Below are 19,086 nucleotides of genomic sequence, written 5' to 3' on the forward strand. Positions count from 1 at the left end.
CAGGATATGGATGACCTGCTGAAAAGCTGTGAGGAACTCACTGGAATCCCATTTGGTTCTCACTTCTCAGCAAGTTACAATGAAGCAAGCCTGACTGAAACAACTCATAGCCACAGCAAAGAGGAAGACAAAATGGAGAGTTATGGACAAAAAAGTATTTCTCCCCAAGCATATCTTTCTACAAGCTACATTGATGTACACATGGATGGGGCTGGAACAGAAGAGCAGCCAGCACAAGACCAGTCGCAAGGCGTGGGTACCATCATTAACAGCTGTGGAATGACCACAGAAGCTTCTTGCCAAAAAGAAATGCCTCTCACTTCAGCAGGAAACAAACTGAGTGAAACCATGGTGGAGTATGAGGGTCAGCTGTTGGGGATGCTGGCCATGCTGGAGGGCTGTATGGAAGAGTCCGGGATGGACTTTGAGCCGCAAGGCTGGGCTACAGATGCAAGCCAAGAATATGTACACATCAGGAAGAATCCTCATCTTTACAGGGGTACAACACTGGTGCCAGTTCAGCAAGAGAAACCAATGAAATTGGAGATCCATCCGATGCAATTAGAATCCTGGGCTGGTCAATACGCGGGGGGAGAGGAAAGTGCAAAGGAGGAGTCAGTGGGTTCAGCAACAAATGGAATCCAGCATAATCCTGTGCTTAGCTGTGAAAACATGGGTTGCTTCTCAATGGCCACACTGGAATGGCAAGACCAGGGGGTTCTTGGTCCTCAGTTCGGGTTTCCAGGGCCATCAATGCCATTAAATACAGAAAATGATCCCATGGACTGTAAGGCGACAAAGACCGAATATATGTCTACTAATGAAGGCATATACACGAAGGGTGACGCAACTGGGACTGAAGTAGATGAAACTGAATTGCCAGCTGAAGAGAGACAGGAGCTCAAGATGGACACCATTAAACTGGGATCTGAACTAGGCGCAATAGGGTCTCAGATGGAGAAGTGCATAGAGGAGGTACAGTGGTTAGAGAAGAGGAGGAAGGAACTGCTTACGGAGGTGCTGGAGTTGAGAGGGAATAAACATAAAAAGGAAGAAGAGGTGAGCACTGAAGAGGAAGAGGAGTCAGAGGAGCGAATTGATAGCAAGATGGCAGAGCTGATGGATGCACTGAAAAAGGAGGAAGAGGGGAGAAGAGAGGAGAGGAAGAAAGAAATTCAGAGCCTCAGGGAGGAGAGAGCAGAGGAGGAGAGGAAGCTGTGGAAGGTGAACTTGGAGAGACAGGGGCTGCACGAGGAGCTTAGAAAGCTGAAGAGGAGGTTGTTTGCCATGGCTAGGGACTGTGCTCACAACCAGGCCGCACTGAACGCCCAGCACCGTGAGGTTGAGCTGCTGAAGAGAGAAGAGGTAAGAAACTCCTCAAGAAAAATCTTCATCTGTTGATCACATTTCAGAGGAAACCTGGATGTAAATATCACTTTCTTCCCATCTTCCAGGAGAAGCTGCAGTCGCTGGTGCTTCAGCTGGCAGAAGAGGGCTCCCAGCTCAGGGAAGCGCAGAAACAACAGCTATTAGACCTACAAGCAGAGTTTCATGCCCAGAGGTCCAGTCAGACCTCTAACACCCAGGACGAGCTGACCCAATGCAGGAGGCACTCCTGTGGGGACATACAGCAATATCTACAGGGGGGGCTGAAAGCGCTGGAAGACAGGTTCTGTCACCGTCTAATACTGGTTTTGACTGACTAAAAATCATGTTTAAAATGTTTTTATTTGGTCTACACAGACCTTTAGTGTTTTATTAAATGTATGTTTTAAATTAAACTGTAAATGGTTGTCTTGGCAAGGTATGAACCCATTTTGCTCACATTGCTGAAGAGGAGGGAGGCAACAGCCGACGCACTGGTGAAAGCCAAAGAGCAGGCCCAGGACCTGAGGGCCCAGCTGAGACCCCTAAAGGAGGAGATCCAAAAACTGAATCTCCAGAGGGCTTGCTTGGAGGAGAAAATTAAACTAATTCACATACAGAGAAGAGAGGATGTTGGGCAGTACAAGGTAAGCAAGCTGTCCGGTGTGGAGAGTGGGTGTAAAACTTGAAGATGGAAAGGAAGACAGAAAATTAAAGGAAATTAACTGTGCATCAGTAAAATGAAGGGTCACCTGATACACGAAGCAATAACGCTATGCCCTTCTTACAGGAGACAGTGTGCTGTCTGGAGGACAGAAGCAGAGAGCTAAAGACAGAGTTGACGATCCAGAAGAGAAAAACCAAAGAGATAGGGGAGCTGAGAGACCGGCTAACCAAACAACTACTCCTTTACAGGTGAGTTGTGCCTCTCTTCTGGAAACACATAACAAAACAAAATACACATATAGAAGGGAACAGCTCTAACTGAAATGTTTCTCTTACAGGGCCGCCATTGAGGACCATAACAAGAGTGACAACGAGGAGGAGACCTGAGTGTATGTTATTGATAAAAGAAACACTGAGTGAGTTAATAACAGATCATTCATTTTTATCTGCAACATAGTGAATTCCAAGTTCAATGAATCAGTTAATGCACTTTGCACACACTATAAGACATGCTGTTAAAAGAAAAAAAAAGTTGACCTAAGTTTTTTTATAGACCAGTCTGAAGATTAACTGCACTACAGATTGTAGAAAGGTTTTTGTTATGAATAAAGGCTTTGTGTTCGTTGTAATCCAAGTGCGACTGACGAGTTAATGTCTCTGCATGATGAGTAGAGAGGGGTTCATGTACTTATAAGGGCAACATGGCTGAAGACCTAAACAGTGGGACACAGTGTAATAGAGTGAGAGTTAGCTCCACACAGACACATAAATAGGTCTGAGAAAAATGTCATGAGGGATAACCACCTAAGAGGATTATTTATGGTTGTTTGAAAATTCTTCCAAAGACACTAATCGTATTAATACATTATGTAAGTACCATTCATATTAGCAAACAGATCCAAAGACCAATGAAACACATTTTATTAAGAATGCACTCACTGTACAATTACAAAATATTGAACATAGAAAAAGTTCAACCACTAATCTATCACAACAACATTTAAATGATTACTGTATGACTAAGGTGAGCAGAGGTGGGAACACAAATGGACAGTCCAAACAGATATTTTTAATTTATTGTAATTTCAGAAGCAGCTGGTGTGAAAAATCAGTGTCCAGAATAATTAAGTGAGGCCCAGACTGAAGGAAGGAAAATAGGAGACATTTTTAGGACGATAAGCTAGTCTGCAAACAACCTCTATAAAAGTCAAGAGTAACTGTCGCTATTCTGTTTATATTTTTAAAAAAATCTGGGCTGCATTTTTACTTAAAACATGTTTTTTTTCCTTCATCATTTCCAACATGTGCAGACGGAGCTGCTTACACTCTGTAACAGCAGGTTATCACAAATTACTAATTGTTTGGGCTGACAGAACGATCATCTTAGGCTCTAGAAAAGCATTTATTTGATTAGTGAACAAGCCTTTTCTTAAACATTTCAGTGTACGAGGGAGAGCCAATCTGTTTACAAAAATATATCTTGTATATGCAGTCCGAGAAAAAAAAAGAAAAAAAAAAGAAAAAGAGTGAGATTCTTCCGGCAATAAGTTACTCAGTAAGAGGAGAGTTCATCGCTGTGAGTATTCAAAAAGGTTTACATGATGATTTGCTTCCTTGTATTTACAATGATTTACAGCAAACAACCTCCCAGGGTAAAGTAGAGAAAGGAAGATGGAAAGAAGTAGCTGCATGGATGTACAGAGGTGGCAGTTTGTGATGAGGTTGTAGGTTAAGACACACAGCAGGCAGAGGAGTTACGCTGTGGCCTCAGGGTCTGTTGAACCCTCTGGGTCTTCATCGTTGTAGATGTTCTCAGCCTAAAAGGATAATCAGCGTGTCATTCAGCCACATACTGTCAGGTTCCTAAGATGTATTTATGACTTTTGGATTTCAGGACAAGCTAAAAAATTAAGTATTTAACTAATTAGCTTTCAGAGAGCCAAATTGTTTACAAGACAATACTACAGGCTTAACTGCTAGCTTTTCTGATATGTATCACAGTACAAGGCTACAGGAAAGACAGACATTTTATAGTATATCAAAAGTAGCACAAGGTAAAGGAAGTATACGCACAACTGGGTTAGTACACTTACCATTCCTCTCTCCTGTCTCCTCATCTTGCCCTGACAAGAGTCCCTCCAAATGATATATCAAAAATCGATCTGTGTCAGGAACTTCCCATCACACAAACTTTCCCTGCAAATTCATTGTTGCTTACTCTGATCCACAAGTTATAGTTTTGGTAAGAGACACAGAATCCTGAGAGAAGAGACGCCTGCAAAATTTGCTTTGTTCTACTGTCTGAGGAAAAATAATTCCCCTTAAAAAGGTCCAGAGACACCAACCCAACATCAAATAACTTCTACTACAAGAAGCTTCTACTACTAGCAACGAAGGCCAACTGTTGTGCTACCTCATATCGCCTGCGTTTTGCCCAAAAAAGTTGCACTTGAACAACATCAACAGGACGGCTCAAGATACTAGCACATTAACAACACAAACCAATGTTGTAAGAACAAATCATATCTACTGTGCACGAGCGACCTATAACAGACAATTACGATTGTTTTCTGCCCTTGAGCTAGATGATGAAAAAAATAAATAAATAACCTTGTTTTTGATCAGACAGCCTCTTGACTTTAGCCATTTGTTTACTTAACTCAATGCTGTTTCTCCTTTTATGCATTGGCTTAACAGCCAATCAGAGTGATATTTCTCACAGATGGGCTTCAACATGCTAAATCAGCCAAAAAAACAGCCAATGAGGGCCGACTGAGGCCAATGGTGTGGGACACAAGATAACTAGTGCTACGGACGTACAGTCCGCTTGGTGAGTCGCGGAAGGAATAATGCTCTACGACTGTCCGTCGCTAACGTAGTAGTGGTTTCGGCCGTCTTACCATTTGCCAAACTTGCATGATGTTGTCTTCAGACACTGAGCAGATGACCCAGGGCTCATTTGGGTTCCAGGAGAAGTCAGAGATCTTGGCTGTGTGGCCTCCATGGATAAACTAGTAGATAGAAGAAAAGCCATCATTTTAATTGCTATGGAACAAACTGATGTTACCAATATAATAAACAATCTCATCTTACAAAGTTCAGCAGGATTCAATGGGACTCACCAATAGCTCCGGTGGACCATCCTCTGCATCTTCTGGTGACTGCTCCTCTCCAATTTTACTACAAAAAATAAATAAATAAATAAATGGACAGAATAGTTGAACTTTGTACCAAACAATGTTATAGCACGGCTATCCCCACGTCTACAAACTATAGTTGTTTACCTGAGGTCCCAGACGTTGAGGCGGCGGTCTGTTCCACTGGATGCCAGTATGGTTTCATTATGAGGTGACCACTGAACCTGAAAGAGTCAGTCGGAGAACTCAAATTAGATCAAACTGAGTAGCAACACAGATGTTCAATATTGAAAGTCTGAATATTTTGCCAGGATCATTCTATCTCAGTGTACATGTTTTTGCTTGGCAAGTGTGGACTTTTTGAATTTAGTATAACTTTTTGACTTATACATCAGAAATTCTTGAAGCACCAGGAAAACTTTAAGAGATCATTGTGACCCTAATTCATCCATTGTCTTTGAAACAGAACAGACTTGCACAGGAGACACCCTGCTATCATTATTCAATTATTGTAATAAAATTCCATGAGTTATAAATATCCTACCTGGAAGATCTCATCCTTGTGTGACTCAAAGGAATGCAGCTTCAGTTTCAGGTTTCTCAAGTCCCAAAGAGCCACAGTCTGTGAGCGAAGAGTTACAAAACAGTAATGATAGTCAGTATTTATTCAGTCAAAAACATATTCAATGCAGACAAATTCAAGAGTTTCATGCCATGCTGTAAATTAAATGAATGACAACTAAGATGTAGTAGAATATTGCATTACCTTGTCTGCAGAGCCAGAGGCCAGGATGAACTCGCTGTAAGGGTTGAATGATAAACAGTTGACCTCTGCTGTGTGGGCGTCTACTGCATGGCTGGGTTTGGAGGTGTTGTTCGAACGAGTATCCCAACTGAGTTGAAAAATGACAAATATTCATTGACTGTGAAGATACAAGATCGCATAACTTTTCAGGTGAACCGTTTCATCTTCCTACCAGATGTGACTTATTATCAAGAGTCTTACATCATGAGCTTCTGGTCATCTGCTACAGATCCAAAGAGTGACTCGTGAAGCAAGTGCCAGGAGACATCTTCCACCACAGCAGTGTGACCAGTGAAGATTGTCTTCGCCTCTACTATTTTCCCCTCCTTTGGCACAGCACTTATGTCCCAAAGGCAGATTGTCTACAGACAACAGATAAAAGCACATTTAGTGACCCAATAAAAAACTTCCAAAATGTGGGAAGATATTTAATAATACAGCAATGAAACCTGACTTTTATCTTACATGGTCATCTGAAGCACTAAGGAGGGATCCAGACAGATTTGGATTCCAGGAGAGGCCGTAGCCTTCTTTCTGATGTCCTCTGAGACGCAGATCAGGATGACACTCTCCAGAAGCATCTGTGTGCAATGAAATTAATGCACATTGTCTATTTCTTTCACAGCGTTAACAGCATACACTTGCAGCTATGTGATTAAACAAAAATACTTCAGTAGGTCAAAAGTTCCTACAGAAGGTCCAGTAAGCTTACTTTACTGACAGACAGGCAGTGTCTTGTGTTCTGTGTAATGTATGTACCTGGCTTGGACGGGTGCTTGGTGTAGTCAAACACCAGCACTTCTGAGGTGGGGGTCTTGGTGGCGATGATGCAGGGGTTCTGGGGCATGTAGCGGGCACGGTTCACCTCTCCTTCATGGTTGATCTTGATTTCTATCTCGATCTTGCCGCTTACTGAACCAAAGCCTCCGAATTCTGCAGGGAAATACAATGATATGTTTACAGACACAATATGGAGGCAATACATACTTTTCGGTAAAATATGTTCATTTAAATGCTTGCTGAGGTTTTGAACACCTAGAAGTGTCACACTTTTTTAATTGAATGGCTTCAGAATAGAACTATTCTATTATTCATTCCATTATTATTATTATTTTATTATTATTATAATTAGCTGTGTGCATGTTATCCATCGCTTTACACTTATTTGGAATGTGACTGTACAGGTCTCCCACCTCCTTTTTCACTGTCATAATGCGAGGCTTCAAACTGGGCGTCATCATTTGGAAGCTGAACGCTGGCAATAACCAGGTGATTCTGCTCATCAGACGTGTGAGTGCCCAACACCAGCCTGTGCACACTGTAATCCTTCCCCTCTGGCCTGGTACGGACAAGAAAAAAAAGAAGCAACATCATTAAGTAATTCACACTTAGTGAAATAATGCATGTTGGTGTGTGTAAGAATTACTGATGGTCCAGTGTGTAACGGCATGTACCTGGAGACATCGGGCAGCCACTGAGCGGTAAGACTGGGCCACTCCAACGCGTGGGTCATAACCAGGTCATACAGGAAAGGAGTGTTTTTCTTCCAGATCTTGTACTCCTCATTTATCACCCTCTCCTCAACCGCATCATCAAATGCTCCTGCTGCGAGAGGACACACAGTGAAGTAAATTAAAACTGAAATGGTTGTGGAACAAGTATCCATCAAACTGAAAGATGAGTCTATGGCTGACATTAACTGAGTGCCACTTTAATATTAGGGAAACTATTTTATCTCAGCTTCAGTTAACACATCAATGATAGCCAATGTTATGACACTTGATCAGCAGATGTTAAAGGTTGTCTTCGAAGACCAGTGTTCACTATGTAGTAACTTAGTATGAGTGTATGCTTCCAGATCACCGTTAGCTTACCAGGCTATCATGATTACGCTCTTGCTAGTGTTAACGTGTGTTACATATTAAAATATGTCTCTGCGGCCACACTTGCGACTGTGGTGACATATAACGTTACAGTAGACAAAACCCACTGGTGTGAAAACAATATCTGCAACCTGAAACTTAGGCTGGTGCCGCTTACACAATGAAAACGCACCCGACTATTGTTATGACTGAGTACGGCAGCTAGCTGCTACCCAAGCTAGCCAACCAGCTAGCGCGAGCTAAGACATGTCAGATCATGAATGTCCGAATAAAAGACTTCGGCTCACCTTCCTTGTCCGCCATCGCAGGAACCTCGAGTAGCTGATAGTACACGCGGAGACTTAATGACGATTGAGATGCGGAGCCAGAAAGCCTCGACTCTGATCCTCCTCCGGTGTGGCAGGACCCCGGTGCTGTTAAAAGGCACAGAGCTAACGGCTAACAGCTAACTAGCTACAGTGTAAGAGACGTGGGTGCGTTCGCGCGCTCTGTCCAAGCGCGAGGGCCGTCCCCGTATCAGTGCGCAAGCGTTATTGTGCTCGTGCTTACCAGCAGAGGGCAGCAGGTGGCCCTCTGATGCCAGCAGGACATACTGTAAGTTTTTAAAATGTATTTATTGAATAGAGTCATACATATTTAAATGTGTACACACAATGCAAAAAAAATGCATTTCTAAATGTAGAAGCAATAATAGCATACATTAAAATGCACCAAGACAGTAAAACATAAAAAATGAATGAATAATATCAAAAACAAATACGTGAAATATCTAATATCTAAATAATCTAATAGTTTTTGCCAATTTATTATTTTTGAGTTTCAAGTTTTCCATAGTGGTCAAATGTGATTTAAAATCTGAATATTCCAAAATATAAAAGGAGGGTAACTTGTTAAGCCAAATCATTTTATAGATATAATATATTGCTAAGATAATTATCAAACTAATTATGCAGGTTTCATCTGCTGAATATTTGGGATTGTTAAGAATAACCAATATAACCATCTTTATTAGTATCACATATTATAGAAATCATCCATGGCACGTTAAATCAAACAAAGAACATAGAACATGTTCAATAGTCTTCCCCTCACAATAACAAAAAAGCACATCTGTTTTTACAATTGAAAAGTAACGACAGGTAGTAAGTGCATACGTTATGTACATGGCTTGTATAAATAACTTTGTGGCAAAATGCTTCTTCTAAAGATTGAAATAGACATTAAAATAATTATTTTGTCACTGCAACAAAACTCCGACATTTTGGTCTGATATTAACAAGTTAATTTAAGCTTTAGCTTTATAATACCGTTACATCATCTTGTTGTGCGCTAAGATAAATATTACAGCATAGTTATCTAGATACAAGATTAAGATTTGACTTTTAAAATAAAGATGTGCACATGGAACTGAAAATGTCCTCATCTATTAATAATAATAAAAAAAGACTTTTCTGGTTGGCTGTTGGTGAACTGGGAATTCGCCGGTGGATGATGGGGCTCTGTGATTGGACGTTTACAGTAAACTGATCTCTCATTGGCTGAGGATGACGCGGGGCCCTTCAACGGCAAATGCAGCTCAACGCACGCATGCTAACCGCGGTTCTGTTGTGGTCTCTATCATCAGCCGGATATCTGGAGCCATGTCAGTGCTGTCAGCATGTCTACGACTGACATGTCCCACACGCTCGACATCCTCCGGTCACTGTATCAACAGGTGCTGACGCTGGAGGAGTTTGCGAACGGCATCGTGTTCAGAGAAGGACGGAGAGCGGTTCTCTTTGAACAGCCCGACACAGACCGCTTCAAAGCCTTCGTCCGGGGGGTCTTTGTATGTTATGACAAGGAACTACAGCAAGTGCCAAGCTGCAACCAGGTAACTTTCATTAAAAGCATAGTTGACACGTTAGCAAACATAACTTATTCCCTCTCTTGGAGTAGTGTTCTACATGAACATTTGTACCATGTTGTCCTTGAGTTTTGGTTGTAACAGAGTTGGGGCAGGAGGTAGGATATTTGACTTGGATATTAAACTGTCAGCAAATATGAGCAGGGAACTTCAAATTAAACCAATTTGATTGTGGAATATAGAAAGCCAATAGCTTTCTTTAATTCAATAGTTTAGTGCATTGCATGTAGTACAGTTAAACAAGGGAATCCATTCTGTTTACATGCTTCCATGTGGATACATAAGACATGCGTAAGATTTACATAAGAGGTGTGAGGAACTCAGAGTAGAGCCGCTGCTCCTTTGCGTTGAAAGGAGCCAGTTGAGGTGGTTCAGGATCATCTGGTAAGGATGCCCTCCTGCTCGTCCAGCTGGCAGGAAGCCTCGGGGAAGACCCAGGACTAGGTGGAGAGATTATTATTATTATTATTATATCTCCACACTGGCCTGGGAACGCCTCGGGATCGCCCAGTTGGAGCTGGTTAATGTGGCCCGGGAAAGGGAAGTTTGGGGTCCCCTGCTAAAGCTGCGGCCCCGCGACCCGACCCCGGATAAGCGGTTGAAGATGAGATGGTTAATCAACAAACAAAAACTAAAAAAACATTAAAATCAAAGGGAAATTACACATTTATATTTGAAGTGTTTCTTTGTAACATTGCATTAAAATACCACGGAGAATGTTATCAGCAGGGGTCGTTTTCTTTCTTCAGATAAGGGGCTGAGATCAGAAGATTATTTCTAAAGAAATTCTATCCTTCTACAGTCAACTGTACACTCCCCAGTTCTCAGAGAGTGATACACTCACCTTTTTGAAGACATTATATGTTTCATTCCACAAATTAAAGAAGATTTTTAGGGACACTTGTGATGCAGAGTTACAAATTCAAGAATTGGATTCAGTTAGCAATAAATTTAAAAAGGACAAATGCCCAGGAGTGATCCCTTATCATCCAACTTCTATAAACATTTTTGGGCAGACTTGCGAAATTTCTTTTCAATACATTCCTAAAAATATTAAATAGCCATACACTTCCTCCATCAATGAATCAAGGTATTATAATATGAATTCCCAAACCAGGAAAGAATCCTTTACTTTTCGATAACAGAAGGCCTATTACACTTCTCACAACAGATTACAAACTTTTAACTTCTGTTTTGGCTAACCGACTTAAAACAGATCTTGAATATTGTCACACTCATGCTTTATGAAGAATCGGTCTATTCATAATAACAGAAAGTTAAGTTTAGATCTCATAGATTATAGAGATATGATAGAAGTTGACGGTTTCATATTATTTTTAGATTTTTTTTCCAAGGCATTTGACACCTTAGAACTTAACTTCATCTTTCAAGCTCTTGAATATTTTGAATTTGGAAAAGTATTTTGTAACTTTGTCAAAACATGTTAAAATGACATTGATTGTTCTGTTGCCCTACCCAGTGGTACAACCAGACGCTTCCCTATCAAGTTGGTGTAAGAGAAGGTTGTCCACTTGGCCCTTATCTATTTATCTTGGTAGTAGAAATGTTGGCTATTTATATAAAAAACTACAAAGAACTACAGGTACTCTCTGTCTTTGATACAGATACTACTATAAGCCATCTTGCGGACGGCATAACAATTTTTCTGAAAGATAAACATCAAATACCAGTGGTTATTAAGAGGATTGAAATTTTTTCCAAAGCCTCGGGCTTATGCCTAAATATTAACAAACGTGAGCTCTTGCCTATTAAGCAATGTGAAGAGACAGTCGTCTATGATATACCAATTAAAATGAAATAAAGTACTTGGGCATCTACATCACTAAGGATAAAACAGAAAAGTATCAAACTGTGTTGGAGATGATGTTACTTATACTTGCCAAATTTACATTAGGACATACATATAACTAAGTGAGTCATGATATAGGCTATTTTGGATACACAAACAACTAAGCTGTCAGGTTTATTAGTGACTGAATTTTTTTTTGGTAATGCTAAAAGGAAGGGAATGTGTCAGGATTTAATGCTATAATAAAGCTGATTTTCATTATGTCTTGTATTCATTCTACAGATCTGCACTCTACCTGAGCTGTTGGCGTTTGTTCTGAACAGTCTGAAAAGAAAGAAAAAAAGAAACGTCTTGGCACATGGCTACAATTTTCTGTCCCTGGCTCAGGAGGAGCGAGATGCAGACCACTTCAAATTTCAAGGCGATGTCACTCAAAGTGCTGCCTACATTCATGGCAGTGATCTGTGGAAGAAAGTCACACTACGCCTCGGCACAGACCTCACACGGTATCTTCTAGAGAGCTGCTCTGTGTTTGTGGCTGTCCCTCCATCATGTGTTTTCCAGGTGTGCGGCGCTCCTGTCTATGACAGGGTGTCCATGACTACTGCGTCCACTGGGTTTAAGCTCCAATCTCAGTCCAGGGCGCATAACAGGGCTCAGTTTGGAAGGAATGGAGGTGCAGTGAACTTGAAAAGGGGACAGGATGTTGAGAATCCTACTGTCAGCAATACGAGGAGCCGAAGGAATTTAGGAATGAAGAAGGGGAAAAGAAAGAGAGAAACTGATCAGAAGGAAGAGGAGGAGATTCTGACTTGTTCAAGAAAGAGGAGACGAGTAGGACAGCAAGATCCCACACGGGAAAGGCAACAGGTGTGCTATGGAACAGTGGAGGAAGGGCAGCCCATGTCTGTAGAACCAACACTGTCTATCAAGCCTTCTGAAAATGGCCCTACTGGTTCCAAACAGCCTGTTGAAATGCAAACAACCATAATTCCACTGGAGGGAGGACCCAGTTGGAGGTCAGGGATTTACCCCCCTTTGCCTCCATCGCAGTGTTTTATCCGCACACTGGGCTTCCTGTATGGGGGAAGGGGCATGCGTGGCTTCCTCCTCAACAGAAAGAAGAAGAGTGCCCATGGAAGCAGAAGGCTCCAAGGTCAAGATCTGGTACGAACAATCTTCTTTGAGGGACTGGCGTATCTAAACGGGCTAGAGAAAAAGCCAAAGAAACTCCCTCAGCGTTTTTTTAACATGGTCCCCCTTTTCAGTCAGCTGTTGCGTCAACACAGGAGATGTCCGTACAGCAGAATACTGCAGAGGATGTGCCCAGGGGTGGAGGAAACGGATGCAGAACAAGGGGAATTAAGCTCCCTCTTGCCTCAACACTGTGGACCTTATCGGGTCTACCTGTTTGTCAGGGAATGCCTCTCTGCTGTGATCCCTGAGGAGCTGTGGGGCTCAGACCACAACCGACGTAATTTCTTTTTTAGGGTCAGGGGCTTCTTGTGCAGTGGCAAGTTTGAGAGGCTTTCGCTTGCTGAACTGATGTGGAAGACGAAGGTGAATGACTGCGATTGGTTAAAGATCAGTAAAACTGGTAAGTCCGTCGTAGGTGGTGAACTTATTTTCTTTTGCTTTGTGTATTTTGGCTGATTTAACCAAACCACTCTCATCTGTAGGCAGGTTCCCGCCCAGTGAGCTCTCATACCGGACACAGATCCTGGGTCAGTTCCTGGCTTGGCTTCTGGACGGCTATGTTGTAGGCCTGGTGCGAGCCTGTTTCTATGTCACTGAGAGTGTGGGCCAGAAGAACGTACTCAGGTTCTACAGACAGGAAGTCTGGGCAAAACTGCAGGACTTAGCCTTCAGGTACACACACATAGCCTACACACTCATGCAGTCACAGGACACAAGCTCACAAACCATTTTTGTGATTTAGAGGTCACCTCTCCAAGGGTCAGATGGAGGAGCTGACTCCGGCTCAGGTGGCATCCCTTCCCAAAGCCACTGTCATCTCCCGCCTCCGCTTCATTCCCAAGACCGATAGCATGAGGCCTATCACACGAGTCATTGGAGCAGATGCCAAAACGAGGGTACATTTAAATAACGATGCTAAAATTCTGTCTTACAAATCCAGAAGCTGTGTGTTATCACATGCTATGAGCTTCTGCACATATTTTAGGACATTTCTTTTCCTCTGCAGCTCTACAGAGCACATATCCGTGACCTGCTGGACATGCTGGGGGCCTGCGCGCACTCCTCTCCATCCCTCCTGGGCTCCACAGTGTGGGGCATGACAGATATCCACAAGGTCTTACTCTCTCTAGCTCCAGCCCACAAAAACGAACCACAGCCCCTCTACTTTGTTAAGGTTTGTTTTTTATCCTCGCAGATGATGGTATTGATATATTTTATGCAGTCATATTCATACTTTTATTTTTCTGACGATACTGCCAGAAAAAAACATAATGTAGTTTTTGCACATTTAAAAAAAAAAAAAAGGAAATGGGTTATAGTCTTTTGTCAAATGTTGTTGTCCTCCTTCATTCATTCATTAATTAATTCATTATGTCTTTTTCTGCAATTTAAGGTGGATGTGAGTGGAGCCTATGAGAGTCTGCCTCATGACAAACTCATTGAAGTGATTGGCCAGGCTCTGTCACCTGTCCAGGAGGAACTCTTTACTGTCCGTCGCTATGCTAAGATCTGGGCTGATTCCCACGAAGGCCTAAAAAAGTCCTTCATCAGACAGGTACAGTCATACACACACCTACTCATACATTTAGAATGTGTGTGTGTATACGCAGGCAATAGTTGACCCGAATGCAGAGTTGCCCATGTTTGTTAATACAGGCAGATTTCCTGGAGGATAACATTGGATCCACCAACATGAAAGGCTTTGTGGCGTCACTGCAGAAAAGAGGAAAAGTCCATCACTCCATACTAGTAGAGCAGGTGAAAATTGTCACTCCCAGATGTTTCTTTAAATCAGGAACATTGCTACTTCTTTTACCCTGAGCGTTTCTTTTCTTTCTTCCAGCATTTCCGCTCAGATCTCCATGGCAGAGAGGCGTTTCAGTTCTTCACACAATTGCTAACTGGCAGTGTTGTTCAGTTTGGAAGGAAGTAAGCATTACAGTACCTACATTAAATAGACCATATGGGAGGAGCTTGTCATTGCTCATTTGTAGATGTGATCACAGGCAAATAACTTTCCTTGAATTGAGTTTTTACAACATTTTCACGTTCACACTTATTTCGCCCTGTTTCAGAACATACCGTCAGTGCCGAGGGATTCCCCAGGGATCGGTTGTGTCCAGTCTGCTCTGCTGTCTCTGTTACGGTCACATGGAGAATGTCCTGTTCAAACACATTACAGGAAAGAAAAGGTACACCAGACAGCTATGTATTTCAGTAAACCTCAACTTCTCTACATGTAATAACACATCTTCAAAAGCAGAGGGCAGTCTTTCTGTACTTGAGCTATATTCGGTTGATTGTATCTGTTATTTCCCTCTCTCTGTGTCTTGTAGATGCTTGATGAGACTGGTGGATGACTTCCTTCTGATCACCCCAGACTTACACGAAGCACAAAGCTTTCTCAAGTAGGACACACAAGATCTGTTCTTCCTGCAGACAAGAGGTGTAGTCAGTTACATTTTTATTTAGCGGTTGATAATTGCACTTAAATGTTGTATGTAGGACCCTGCTGGCCGGGGTACCACAGTATGGTCTGTTGGTAAACCCTCAGAAGGTGGCGGTCAACTTTCAGGTGTCTGGAAGCATGGGCTCATGTCCTGGCATTCGTGTCCTGCCCCCTCACTGCCTCTTCCCCTGGTGTGGACTGCTGCTGGACACACACACGCTGGACGTCTACAAAGACTATTCTAGGTGAAGCATTCACTCAGTTGTAATTATGCTCTAGAATTATTGCCTCAAATTAGCTTCTTGCGGAACTTATTAGGATTTTGGCAGTCTTTTATAAATTTTTTTTGTTGTTGTTTTTTTACTATTGTTGCTTTTTGTTACCTTCCATCTCTCACAGCTATGCGGGCCTGTCTTTGCGCTACAGCCTCACTTTGGGCTCATTCCATTCAGCTGGACAGCAAATGAGGAGGAAACTGATCTCTATCCTCAGACTCAAGTGCCATGCCTTGTTTTTGGACCTGAAGGTCAGGGAAGTCATGGCGCCTGCATTAACAAAAAACCTTTAATTGAAGAGCTTGTTAAGTAACAGATCCTCTACAAAGGTTGAGTCTACCACTGTTAAAAAAGGCTATTGACCCAACTATATGTTTAAATCCGCTGAAAGACAAAGACACGTCCTCCATCGAAGAACATAGCCTTTAAAGGTAGAAACCTGAACCTGCACTGCCAATAACAAACGATGCGGCCAGGCAGAATTTATTAACATGTAGAGTCAACAATATCCAAGATGACGGGCAAGGAGTTTCTCTCAAATAGCTTCAAAAAATAGTTTCACTTTGACAAATAATGGACAAACAATGTTGCAAATTGATAATACATTTTACTAAATACACATAGGACAAATGGTAAACTGATCAGGGAACCAGAGAATGTATCATGAACAAATATATACAATTAAAACAAATAAAAACAGTTTGCCTTAAGTTTACCTTTCATAAACGTTTTTTCAATTGATTGAGATGCATCCTACAGATATCAAATTTATTTGTATTGTCCCACATTTAGTTTTTTTTCTATTTTAATCACTTAGATTTTATTTCTGCACCTTTTGCTTTAGTGATAGTAATATTACAATGGATACCTTTTCTTTTTCAGACCAATTCTCTTGAGGCAGTCTACAAGAACATCTACAAATTGGTGCTGCTACATGCATGCAGGTAAAGACAGTGACTTGACTTCTTACACTTTTTTATTCCAATCCTAAATTGCAATCTTAAATATGTACTTGCTGTCACATCACATGTTAAGAGGCTAAAAAAAGAATCTTTAAAAAAGAGCAGCCACAAATTCACAATATACACACACAAACACACACACACACATACACACACACACACACAGACACACACACACTTGACCATCTTGACAAATTTCAGCCTTACAGATAGAAAGTTGCGGTTGTTCTAGGGTGGGCGCAGCTTTATGGACCAATACCGTTCCATCCATTCATCGATCCATCACTACCCAAAACTCATGATAATGAGGGTTGAAACAGGACTGGTAAATTGAGAGCTTTGCCTTCCAGCTCTTCCAGTTCTACACCATCAACGGTCCGTTACAACGCCTGCATCACTGCTGATACCGAAATGCCCTTCTGTCTCACAATACCCCAGGATACTCAAACTATGTTTGGGGCAGTATCTCACTCCTAACCCTCAGAGCCTCAGCCTTGGAGGTACTGACTCTCATCCCGACCGCTTTGCACACTTCACGCCATGGAGGTCAGGATCTAATTAAGCCAACAGACCCACATCATCTGCAAAGAGCAGATACGTTTATATGCAGTGTTTATGTATCGATTCATACATTTTATTTCCCTGTCCAGCGTAACAAGTGAGGTAAATCTGCCAGTAGTGACACAAACACACTCACAGACAGATTGGGGGGTAAGAGGCTATTAAGGTTAAAATGTATACAGAGTGGGTTATCTGTGTGATTTTAAGAAGCTATCTATGCAGACTATGCTTGACTAAATGCCACAGAAATAGAGCTGGTCCTCTGTTCTACAGCCAGGATGGAATCCACATTGCTCCTCTTGGATGTGAGGCTTGACCATCAATTGTCGAGTACCCTGGAATAAACTTTCCCTTGGAAGCTGAGCAGTGTGGTACATCCATATTTTATAGTTTTCAGTCACGTGACTATGTTATGATCACAGCTCAGGGACTTCCACAGTGGTTAGAAGTGAGGAAAGGTGCATTTCGGCGGGTTTAGGCACATCTCCGATGCTCAGTTGTTTGAGGTCAACTACAGGCCAAACATCGTTCATCTGAACACAATGCTCACATTGACATGACACAGACCTGGATTAAAATGGGTACAATATATCTTTAAAGTAAGCACAGTGAGGGTTATTAATCAATAACTGGAGCTGAGAACTAATTGTACTGGCTTTTATCTCAGAATGTAAAATATCTGAATGGGCAGGGTTCATTTTTGTATTCTCTTTTGTCTCCTGTTTTTTTTTTTTTTTCAGGTTCCATGTGTGTGCCCAGAGTTTGCCCTTTGGTCAGACAGTTGCTAAGAACTCTGTCTACTTCCTGCAGATGATATGGGATATGGCTGAATACGCCAATCAGCTCATCAGGCTTAGCAACAAAGGCAAAATTCCCCTTTCATAGATCTGGTAAAAAAATGATTTAAGCATTATCAAAAGTAATTTAATTTTTTAAAATCTCTTCCCCTTTTTCCAGGACAAATTTTAGGCAGTAAGACCCACGCCGGCATTGTGCAGTATGAGGCAGTGGAGCTGCTGTTTTGTCTTTCCTTCTTGCTGGTGCTGTCACAACACCGTCCTCTCTACAAGGATCTGCTCCCACACCTGCACAAACGTATGTTTCCGGTCTGGTTTGATAGTGAAGAGTGTAACATTAGTCGGAGGTAACGTGAGCAAAATGTTAGCAATTTGGCAACACTGGGAAATCCCACAAGTAAAACGATGATGTTTGCAAGGCTTCAGTTTCGAGGGTTGGAACTAGTGTTGCCAATTTCAGTTACTGTTGCACTAGAGCTGTGAACTGGTAATTGGATCACCCAAGGCGCATTGTAATGCCAGGTCTGAAGAAGGCCTTAGTGAGAGGTGCATCCACTCCTGCATGTACACAAGTCAGTTTATTGCCACCTTTAATCCCCTTTTACAGGTGCTGGATATAGTTCAGGTGGAATTATTTTACAGTCCTGTGCTGTCATCTCTTGACAGGGAAGCGCAGTCTAGAGCGGCGTCTGGGGGATCTGAGGCTGGCAAGGGTTCGACAGGCCACTAAACCCAGGACCCCAGTCGACTTCTTGGCCATTCAGATGTAGACTTCCAGCTAGCCCTAATTACTGCTCCCAACCGCACCATGAAACCCACAACAGGTCAAAGGTATCTTAAGTATTTAACCCAGCTTCTCTCTGTTTGTCTATTTTTCTTTTTGAAAATATTGCCACTGAGAATTTTACTGGATTTCTGTCAAAATGAAGAAAGTCAAAACCTCCGGTTTGAAATCAGAAATTTGGATTTATCCTATCTTCAGTTTGCCAAAAACATGTACTGTAATATACCCATTGTTCCAGTGTTGCTAAAGAGGCTTTAGAGGGAGAGGGAGAAATGCACAGTCCTTAGTTATCTGATTTGAAATAAACAGCACTTTAATCAATGTTAAACCTAAATCATTAACCCAACCTACAAAACAACCACAAGATCAGTAAAGATGAGTAATTGAAAATCATCCAGCTACTGCACTTGACCCCGCCTCATCCCAGTCACTCTGGACTTTGATTTACACGTTGTGGTAGTTTTCCACAAAGAAGACATGACGTCACTT

The 19,086-nt window shown here is 41.9% G+C and overlaps 2 protein-coding genes across 3 annotated transcripts; one reads left to right on the top strand and one right to left on the bottom strand.

Annotated features, from left to right (window-relative positions):
* Positions 1-2,935: 2,935 nt before the first annotated feature.
* rbbp4 (retinoblastoma binding protein 4) lies at positions 2,936-8,287 on the bottom strand. Of its 2 annotated transcripts, none has more exons than XM_083925167.1 (12): positions 8,144-8,287; positions 7,428-7,575; positions 7,167-7,312; positions 6,733-6,906; positions 6,439-6,554; positions 6,175-6,335; positions 5,935-6,061; positions 5,713-5,790; positions 5,316-5,392; positions 5,154-5,211; positions 4,932-5,042; positions 2,936-3,848 (listed from the first exon to the last, which is right to left on the bottom strand). In XM_083925167.1, the coding sequence occupies exons 1-12, from the start codon at positions 8,157-8,159 to the stop codon at positions 3,786-3,788; spliced, it is 1,275 nt and encodes a 424-aa protein (XP_083781293.1). In that variant the 5' UTR covers positions 8,160-8,287; the 3' UTR covers positions 2,936-3,785. The 2 variants fall into 2 exon arrangements, with proteins under 2 accessions (XP_083781293.1, XP_083781292.1); XM_083925166.1 differs by having other exon boundaries at positions 7,428-7,578.
* Positions 8,288-9,513: 1,226 nt separating this feature from the next.
* On the top strand, positions 9,514-18,583 carry tert (telomerase reverse transcriptase; the record flags this gene model as incomplete). The annotated part of the gene is made up of 16 exons (XM_083925116.1): positions 9,514-9,729; positions 11,855-13,169; positions 13,252-13,441; positions 13,512-13,665; positions 13,776-13,943; positions 14,163-14,324; positions 14,426-14,527; positions 14,613-14,698; positions 14,845-14,961; positions 15,106-15,177; positions 15,275-15,463; positions 15,618-15,744; positions 16,376-16,437; positions 17,757-17,881; positions 17,974-18,111; positions 18,480-18,583. 16 exons carry the CDS (start codon positions 9,514-9,516, stop codon positions 18,581-18,583), a joined length of 3,327 nt encoding a protein of 1,108 aa, XP_083781242.1.
* Between the last annotated feature and the right edge of the window lie 503 nt (positions 18,584-19,086).

This window comes from Echiichthys vipera (assembly GCF_963691815.1).
Source record: "Echiichthys vipera genome assembly, chromosome: 13".
In the NCBI taxonomy this organism is placed as follows: Eukaryota; Metazoa; Chordata; class Actinopteri; order Perciformes; family Trachinidae; genus Echiichthys; species Echiichthys vipera.